Source organism: Sarcophilus harrisii, chromosome 6, assembly GCF_902635505.1.
Source record: "Sarcophilus harrisii chromosome 6, mSarHar1.11, whole genome shotgun sequence".
NCBI lineage: Eukaryota > Metazoa > Chordata > Mammalia > Dasyuromorphia > Dasyuridae > Sarcophilus > Sarcophilus harrisii.
Window position 1 is genome coordinate 186,749,377 of NC_045431.1, and position 10,314 is coordinate 186,759,690.

Sequence of the window (10,314 nt, forward strand, 5' to 3'; positions counted from 1 at the left end):
AACAAATTTGAAAGTTCTATGTTGAAATTACTATACATTTAAAAGGAAAACCATGATGTCCTTGAAAGATTTGAAAGTTCACGTACAATTTTCCTTCTCTCATCTACTTTGTATATGAAAATGTTCATTTTATTTGATGTTAATAAAGCTCAGAATTTTTAAAATAATACTTTTTAAAAAGAAGGGAAGAAAGGAAGTCAGAAGGCACAGAATATGGATAGGTAGCTTTTTCAAGTAGTTTGTAAAATGAAAATAGATCTAAACTAATAACTTCATGTTTTTAAATGGGGAAAATCAGGGCATTTTTGTAAACAGTAATGGATAAGGTAAGATTAAAAATTAAGGAGAGATCAGAGACAATCAAAGCAGTAAGCTCAAGGAAGAAATAGATGGGAAACGGGGGAGATCAAATACACAACACTTAAAGGGGTTGGAGTTTGCAAAAAGTGACTTCTTCCCCTCAGACTAGAGAAGGAGAAAAAAAGGAGAGAAAGCAGATAATATAAAATTTAGACCTGCAGAAAGGAAGAAATTTAAGCATTTCAGAAAGACATATGAGCAGACAAGATATGAAAAACAAAGGAAAACCAAAAGTCCATGCACTCTGCTGGAATCTACAAAATGTGAAGCAATATGGAGGAAGGTCTCCACTATGCTTACAATTTATGGGAAGATATGGACTTGAGTGACACATCACAAGAAGGTATGAATGAGTTTCATTTCATGTGCATCCATGAGATAAAAGATCAAAGCAAATTTGTATTAAATATTAATCTTCCTCATATCACTCTCATGAACGAAGTAAAAATTATTGCTATTTAATTGGACATGAAAAAAAGCAACATGACTCCTCTGTCTGGACCACTTGGCTTCAATTTCCTAGCCTGAAACATTGTTGTTACCCAGCCCCAGACATTTACACAAGCTTTTAGTGCCCCCAAGCAACAAGATTATGCATTTCAGAGCAGATGCCAATTTGCACTGCTACAGAGAGTTTCCTCACTAGGAATTCCCTATATAAAAAAGTCAAATGTTGTATGTATATATATAAAACAAAACTTAAAAAAAAATCCATATAGTTCATGTTATAATAGTTATGACCAGAACAAATGAAAACTCAAAAGTGTGACAAGAAACGAAAAATAACAAATTTACCTATCACATCAAAGAATTTCAGAATCAGAAGGAAAACTTCAGGAACCGATCCAAGTCATATTTAAAACAATTTTCTCTACATTCTGTATAACCATAAGCAGTTATTCAGACTCTGCCTGAAGAACACAAAAAAGGGTAAACCCTATTACAAAACATAACATTCTACCTTCTGTTGGTTCTAATTGTTAGGAACTTTTTCCTAACTTAAAACCTAAATATTCTGCAACTTTCTCTTTACTACTATTTCTACTTTATAGGGTCAGACTAAAACTTAAGTTTTATCCTTTTCCTATATGACACTTCTTCAAATACTTGAACCCAGCTATCCTACTATCCTGTTCCCTGCCCCAAGTTCTATATCTTTAGTACCTTCAAATGACCCTGTTATAACATGGATTCAAGGTCCTTCACCATCCCAGTTACCAATCTTTGGACCTTTCTCCAGCTTGTCAAAGTCATTCCTAAAATGTGGCACCCAGCAATTAAAAGAAAAAAAGCCTTTATATGATCTGAATTATTGCTTAATACAAAATTTACCCTAACTAGATAGAAAACTTTAAGTTACAATATTAAAAACAATGAAAACAAATGATATGCTGTAAAAAGAAAGGGTTACAATATCACAATTGATAAATTTCAATTTTCACTGGTCAGTAAAAAGATTTTTAAAAGAAAGTATATTGACTTTTTAAACAGTATTTTAATTCAACAAATCATTTTGCAAAAATCTGCCTAAATAACATTAACAAATATTGTAAAAATAAAAGGATGCCTTAAACTAATTTTTAAATTAGAATCTAAGTCAAAATTAGCAAACAAAAGTGACCATACTTCATGCATACATTAGTATCTTAATTAAAAGGGAAAATACTAGCTATCAATTCAATAAAAATGCATTGTCAATTGTGTTATAGATTCAGATGCAGTTAAGTTAATCACAAAAACTACTGAGTCACTCAAGAGTTCTCTGCAGCCACACCATATCTGGACCCACTGGATAACAATTTCACTCTTTTTTTCCTTATTTAATTATTCATTCAGAGCATACAAGTTCACTCAGCTCTATAAGGCTACCTAGAACAAGTCAATAACAAGAGAGCTTTTTTAAACTACTTTTTAACTATGTCTAGTCTTTTTTAAACTGACATCCAGAATAATCTCCAACTTCTCAAAAGTATCCCCAAATGTATCCTATAGATTCATAATCAAATCCCAACTATTAATCACATCATATCATCAGTGGATACACATTCAGCCTGACTTTAAAAAATTCTATTTCCATTCCTCTGCTTTTCAACCATTATGAATACAACTCTAAATTACAAATGCTTCCCCTAAGTCTTGCTTTCTCTCCCTCCATTAAAATTTTTATCACCATTTACCAATGACTCTGAGTCTCACTCCAAATTACTTTTCTCATCTTTTAGCATAATTACTAATAACCCTAAGTCCACACCAAAATGCTCTGCAAGCAATAAATAAATAAAAATCACATGTGATCTGATATCCCTATATCTAGTAAAACCAACTGGTTTCCACCTTAAAGAACCTATTATTTGAGTAGAGTGCCTTTGATGTGATTTTTGATTTCACTTGATAATTCAGAAAAAAAAATTTTTAATTATTTTTCACCTCACAGGTTTCATTACCTTAGGTTTTCATTACATACACTTCCATTCAGAGAACATGACCTTAAGGATTTTAACTATCTTTTCTATCATTACCCCTGTTTACAAAGAGGGAGTAATATGGACCACATATTAATCTTAAATAAACAATAAAATGTATAGCACAATGAAGTAGTGTTTTGGCTTAGCCAAATTTTCTTACACCAAAAATTCTTTCACAGAATCGCACTACAATTTTGAAATCCAAAATTTCTTTTTCTTCTCTCCCTGTAGAAGAGAACCACCTGTTACATTTCTAAATTCTTCAAGCTGTCATTTACTGCACTTTAACATTAAAGATATTCCTTCTCATTTTTATTTACCCTTCTATTCTAGATATTATCTTCTAAGATACTTCATATGGAGGATAAAAAGTTAACAGGAATTATTAACTCACTTTGAGAAATGCATGTTCATACTGAGTTGTACCTGATCCTTTATGATCTAATTTGGGGTTTTCTTGGCAAAGCTAATGGAGTAGTTTGTCATGTCCTCTCCAGCTCATTTTACAGATGAGGAAACTAAGGCAAACAAGGTTAAGTGACTTGCCCAGGGTACACACAAGTATTAAGTGTGGGAAGCTGGACTTGAACCCAGGTTTTTCAGATTGCAGACCTGGCTCTCTATCCACTGGGTCACCTCACTATTCCTAAGAAATCCATACCTAAAGATTTAGAAAGTATTTAAAAGATTTTGAAATTCAAAGTCACTCTTAGATTAACAATTTATGAAAAGTGACTGAGAACATTAAGATTTTGTTTTGTTTAGTTATCTGCCTAAGATTGGTAAGTAACAGAAAACAAATTATTGCTTTGTAGCACTAAACATCCTGTAATTGATAATTTGTTATGTACTGGAAATGCTATGCAAAGCCAAACATTAGCACATGTAACATGCTGCTTTCTATTGATCAAATTCTCCAGCAGATTTTTTTTTTTTTACAGTTAAAGAAAATAAGACCAATTATATAGTGCATGATATTGAATAAATAAGACTTTTTCAATGCACCTCAGAGACACCATAAACTACTCTTAAAAATCTCAATGAGACAAGTGAACGTCTTGCTTTATGACATGCATCCAAAGGACATTTCTCTATTTAGGACACTGGGAACAACAATCATTAATAGTTAACATGCCAAACCAATTTATCATCAGACTCCAAAATAATTCCAATTACTATAATGTATTTTTAAAACTTTCAAAATATTAAAGAGAATAATCACAATTAAATTTAATATTTTATTATAGCAACATGCCTGATTTTAATGAATATAGTATACTTGCAATAATTTGCCACCTACATTCACTACAGAATGATTCCACTACAACATTTCCTAGTTCACATAAAAACATTTTGTCTTGTGGATCTTAATAGTACCAGCTAAAGGTTTGTGTTTACGTTAATTTTTTCATTTGTCCTTAAGAATTAAAACAGCAATATTGGAAGAATGATTCTAATGTTAAAAAAAATTCTTCTAACTTTCAAAGAACAAGCAAATGATCTATGACTATGCCAATTCCACAGCTGACCACATTAGTTTTATGAATGTGGGTAATGATAAACAGATTAAAAGTGGCAGCAATCAATGATTATCAGATTCATTATATACCAATCTTTAATTTAAAATATATATATATATATATAAATACAATTTCTTTTCCACCAAATTACTTTCCCTTCAAATACCTAGCTTAAAAAAACCAAACATATGCCCCAATAACTGAGATTAATCAAACCAAAAACAATTTAAAAAGAGGTCCTTCAATCAGAGGATGAATAGCCCAAGCTGTTACCTCTGGATGAAGTACTTTGATAGGCAGTCTGCTCAACAATGACCAACTCAGAGGGGGGTAAAAAGAGGGTAGGGAACTGGAGATTCACTCTTCCAAACTACACGACAGGTGCATGAAAAAAAAATAAGTGGATTATCTTAAGGAACTTTGCATTTCAAAATAAAGCACTATTCACAGATGAGCCACATCACGAGCACTCCAAAACTTCTTTCAAGTATAATACATAACTCAAGTATAACTAGAGTGGAGAATACTACATGTAAGAGGCTTCCCTATCAAGTATCAGAAATAAGTCAAGAATTATTTATGATCAGCATGTGTAAGCATAGGAAAGAGAAGGTCTTAAAATTGGGAGAGCCAGAAAAGCTTTATTATTCTATAAAACTTTCTGAAGTAAAAAATAAGTAAAGGAACTAGATCATCACGTCAAAAAGTTCTTTAACTACCCGGTGACTACTGCTTTGACATTCTTTTCAGAGAAATGTATCAAATTATGTACAACTTACAACCGCAGGTCCACCTGTCACTCTCTTCAGAAAACACAACTTCGGACGCGACCCATAACCTCAGACATTTTCTCAATGCCACTTGGTTGTCCTTTTTGACAACGATCGGGTTTTTTCATTGGAGGCCGGACCTCCCATCTCTAACGTGATTTAAGTAGCCCTGGACGCGGAAAAACCCGGCCAAGGCTTTAACTCTGGTCAATGACCCCCCCCCCCCAAATTAATTAGTGTTCTCTGCCCAAGTGTACCTGTCCCTAACGCAACCTTTAAAAAGGCCAAGGCTCCTGGGTAACGCTCGAAGAGCCGCCTTCGGAGGATGATGCCTTCAGCCAGGTTCCAGTTATATCCCTCAAAGGGGCGGGGAGGCCTAACCCCTGGGCTTCCAGGAAAGGGGGGTGAGGGGAAGAGGTAAGAGAAAGGAGTGGGGCGGGGAAAGGGGAATCAGGCCTCCCGAGGCACGATGCTGCTCGCCCAGGCAGGAGGGACAAGGGCAGAGACGCCCCCTCCCCTTCCTTACCACCCCCAACTATCTGCAATGCTCGCCCCTCTCCGGTCTAGGGGAGGCAGCAGAGTTAACACGCCCCTCTGGGGCTGGGGGCCAGAGGCCGTCTAGCGGGATCCCTTCCCTTCCCTTCGGTGCCGGGGCGGGGGCCGGGGGGAACCCGGGCGACGAGTAACACACCCCTTTCCCTTCTCGCGCTGGGGCCGGGTAGCCGCGATTTGCCTCTCGGTCCAGCCCCTCCCCATCCCCGGGGAGCCCGCTCCGCGGGGGGCGGGAGGGTCCCCCTCTCACCGCCCCACACACCCCTTTCCTCTTCCTCCTCCGACTCGCAGCCGCTTACCTCGCCTCCTACGGGACCGCCCCCAGCGCCCAGGGGCCCGTTGGGCGCCGTGGCCGGAGCCGGGGCCACGAGCAGGCCCGCCACGGCGCTCTGGGGGGTTGCTGTGCCGGCAGGCTGGGGGCCCCTTAAGGCCGCTGCCGCCTGGGCCACGGCCGGGCCGGCCTTGCCGCCTCCGCAGCCGCCGCCGCCGCCGTTACCGCCGCCGCCGCTCCCGCCGCCCCGCTTGTTCTTCCGGCGCTTGGCTCCGCGCTTGGCGTCGGCCGGACTCATCCTTCGCGAGGCCGGGCCGTGAGGTGGGAGAATAGAAGGGGTGAAGGCGGCCGGAGGGAAGGAAGGAGGGAGCAGCAGCAGCAGGAGGAGGAGGCTGAGGTAAAAGGCGGCGGGCGGAGGGGAAATGGGGGGGAGGTCACTTGAGAGCCGCCGGCCGGGGCCCAGCGGAGGGAGGGCGGCTTCGCGGGGCCGCCTCCCGGGCGGAGAAGGGCGGAGGGCGGGCAGAAGCCGCTCGGCAGGCTCCAACCGGGAGTTAACTTAGTCCCCTTCGCCGCCCGCCGCCGCCGCCGCCGCCGCTGACCAGAGTTAAGAGTCCAATATGGCGGACACAAGGGGAAAGGGATCCCAGTTTACGTCGGGGGGGAGGGGGGGTGCGAGAGAGCGAAGGGAGAGGGGAGGGGGGAGGGGATGTGGGCTCTCTCCTCCCTCCTCCCCCCTCCCCTCGCTTTTTACTCCTCCCCTTCTTTGCTCCTCTCCCTTTTTTCCCTTCTTTCACCCAACACCCCCCTTCCTCGAACATGCTCTCGGCCGCGCAAAGCACGACGGGGGTTGGAGTCCACGCGGCGCCGGCCTCCCCTGACGACTCTCTGAAAGAAGGACTACCATTCCCGCCGGGCCTTGCGCCTGGCTGCAAGGACTGGGTGAAAGGGAGGAGATGCGGGGAAACGGGGGTGGGGGTGGGGGGGTGCGAATTGGAGGCGGAGGGTGAGGTCACTGCCTCTTTTTCTCCCTCCCTACACAGTGCACTCCACTCCCCCAACCCACCCCTTCTAACTCGCCCGGGGAGTTTTGGGATTCGTAGTTCGGCGGGGAAGGGCCGGGGTGGTGCAGGGCTGCATCGCCACCCAAGACACTCAACTACAAGGCTGGAGGCGAGGAGTTCCGACACCTTGAGAAACGACACACCTTCACCACGGTCCTCGTCCCGCTCTCTCTCCCCCGCCCCCCAACCTCCCGCCCCTTCCACTCCTACTCCCTCCGGAGGGAGCCGCGAGCAGAGGCTGGAGAGAACTGAGCAGGGCCTGGGGAGGTGGGGGGAGGGGACGTTTTGCGCGAGAACCCTATTGGACGCGAGCATCTAGCCCTCTTCCCCCGCCTAGCCCGGCCCCAGAGCGAGGGGGCCCCGGAGGCCGGTTGTCCCGCGGGGCGCCTCCTAGCGCCCCGCGGCGGCACCACCCTGGGCAGGGGGAGGGGACGAGCTCGGGCTGCTGCTCAGGCCCAGGTGCCTGCCTCCCTGCGCCGCTCTCCGCCGCTGCGCCGGCAGGAAATCGCTGGTGCCGCGGGCACTCCCTCTGAAACCGCGTCGGAGCGGACCGGGCAAGCCCCGAAGTAGTCCTTGGGACCCTGAGGGTTCTGAACGGCCCTCCTCCACTCTCACTCCTTCTGAAACGCAAGAAAGATCCCCGGGGTTACAAGGAAAACCGGTTACAGCCGAAAGGAGGGAACCTGCACGTTTAAAAACCTGGGAGTCCAGGGCCCCGGCTAAGGATTGGGCAGTAAGAGAGCCTAGCCCGGAGGCCCAGGCGCCAGGGAGAGAGGACAAGTCCTGGCTCCAGGTCCCGTTTCGGAGCCACTCCTTTACTTCCCCGAGTCCCTTGGCCCCTGGGCGCCCCGGGCGCCCGCAGGGAGGGGAAGCGTTCCGGTTACGCACTCCTCAGGGAGAGGGTTGAGCTCAGTCAGTGCCCCCCGCTCCACAGGGGTGCGCCGGGCAGACCCCGGGAGGCTCGAGCCGCTGCCACCGCTCGGACATTTGGCAGGGCCGAGGCCAGGGCCAGGAGTCAGAGGCGGGCGTTCTTTGTCCGAGGCCGGACTTGAACCCAGGTTCCCGTGGCTCCAGGGCGTGGGACCGCCCCCAGAGTCCCACTGTCTTACTGGCGAAGCGGGGGAGACCCTTGCCGCGTCCAGGCCTCCCCCTCGGACGCTGTGGGAGGGGCGTCCGATGAAACGAGGGTGCCCGCTGCCCGGGAGAGCGGTCAGGCCGTCAGCGCCCACTTCTCTGGCACCGACACGGAGCCTCGGGCTCAGCAACAGCTGGAGAAGCCCAGGGGAGGGCAACTCATCTAGTGACATCGTGCGGGTGGCTTAAAATGACAGGAATCTTCTCCTGCCCCTCGCCCCCCCCCCCATGAAGTGGGGCGACTCGAGAATTGCAGGGTATCCTAGGGGGCGGCGAGTCAGATCAGGTCATTTCCAGGTGCCGGCACAGGTTCGGAGAAACTCAACAATGGTTAAGCGGGCAAGCGGCCGAGGCCCCTCCTTTATGTCCTGCTGCTCTGCGCTGCCTCCCCGTCTTTGGCTTCCACGAGGCCCACAGGAAAACCATCCGGCCTAATGGCAGCCTTGAAAAGGCTCGGAAAGCGCTTGGGCATTTCTGATACTTTATAACGCAGGCAGCGTTTCCCTTACAGCTGTGCAGTCGGGCTCCCCATTGTGATGCCCATTTTATAGATGAGTCACCTGAGACACAGAAGTAAAATGACCGGCCCATGGTCATAAAGCCAGCAAGTGTTAGATCTCAGACTAGAACTCAGAACTTCTCAAAACTCCAAGGCCAAGATTCTTTCCCCTCTCCTACCTACCTCACAGGACGCCTGTGGGAATCCCGTGAATTAATGTGTAAAGACCTCATAACCATGATGCCTTCTATAAATGTCAGCTGTTATTATACTCATAAATGTAGCTATTACTATTATAGGGCAACCTCACTAATTTAGCTGAGGCAAGTTTGTGAACAAAATGAGATAAATTAATTGTCTCACAATGCCTCGCTCTTTAATGTTGTATAGCAGTGAATCACACACAGGAAGGCCTTTAAAGAAGCAGAAGTGTTTCCTATAGAAATGGAAGCACACTGAAGGAAGGAATCTGGAGTTTTTTTGAGTTAGATAATTCAGTCCAACCTTTTCATTTCATAGGTAGACTGAGACATTACAAAATAGAAGAGATTACTTTTCCCACTAAAAATGATGTGGATGGTAGAGCTCACATCATTTTTATTGGATTTGTTAGAAAGATCCGGCTGTGATTTCAGAAAGGCCTGGAGAGACTTACACGAACTGATGCTGAGTGAAACGAGCAGGACCAGGAGATCATTATATACTTCAACAACAATACTAGATGATGACCAGTTCTGATGGACCAGGCCATCCTCAGCAATGAGATCAACCAAATCATTTCCAATGGAGCAGTAATGAACTGAACTAGCTACGCCCAGAGAAAGAACTCTGGGAGATGACTAAAAACCATTACATTGAATTCCCAATCCCTATATTTATGCACACCTGCATTTTCGATTTCCTTCACAAGCTAATTGTACAATATTTCAGAGTCTGATTCCTTTTGTACAGCAAAGCAACGGTTTGGTCATGTATACTTATTGTGTATCTAATTTATATTTTAATATATTTAACATCCTACTGGTCATCCTGCCATCTCGGGGAGGAGGTGGGGGGTAAGAGTTGAAAAATTGTAACAAGAGGTTTGGCAATTGTTAACGCTGTAAAGTTACTCATGCATATAACTTGTAAATAAAAGGCTATTAAATAAAAGAAAAAAAACATAGAAAAAAAAAGAAAGATCCGGCTGCAGTCCCAGCCTCTTGACGCCTAACGGCTGTATAACCAAGCAAATCAACAGCATTTCTTTCTGTGTCTCCTCATACATAAAATGAGAATAGGAATCTGACAGTTCTCTCAAGCTATTCTTGTATACAAAAGTGGAGAGAGAGGTTAGCTTAGTGAGCAGTAAATCAAGTAACTTCAGAACTGATTAGACACCTGACCCCCAAATAAAGAGTAGGAAGGGATGCAGCCTGAAGGTTTCTCTAGTATGATATTCCAGAGTTCTATTCTTGGCCCTGTGCTAGTCAACATGATGTTTTTTTTTTTTTTTTATCAATGACATGAGTAAATATAGTTATAGATAGAATGCCTATCAAGTCTGCAGAAGATAAGAACCTACCATGAATAGAGATCCGAAAATACAATAGTTTGGAACAATTGGCTAAATCTAATCAAACGAAATTTAACATGGCTACAGGGTTGGTTGGTCTGATGAAAAGGACTATACTTCCTATAAA

General features: G+C 44.6%; 1 protein-coding gene across 4 annotated transcripts in view; it reads right to left on the bottom strand.

Annotated features, from left to right (window-relative positions):
* Positions 1-6,627, bottom strand: part of FAM193A (family with sequence similarity 193 member A) — a 194,035-nt gene extending 187,408 nt beyond the window's left edge. For all 4 annotated transcript variants that reach the window (XM_031943759.1, XM_031943757.1, XM_031943758.1 and 1 more), the window contains exon 1: positions 5,967-6,627. In XM_031943759.1, coding sequence (XP_031799619.1) covers positions 5,967-6,236 — 270 coding nt within the window. In that variant the 5' untranslated portion in view covers positions 6,237-6,627. The remainder of the gene's footprint in view (positions 1-5,966) is intronic.
* Between the last annotated feature and the right edge of the window lie 3,687 nt (positions 6,628-10,314).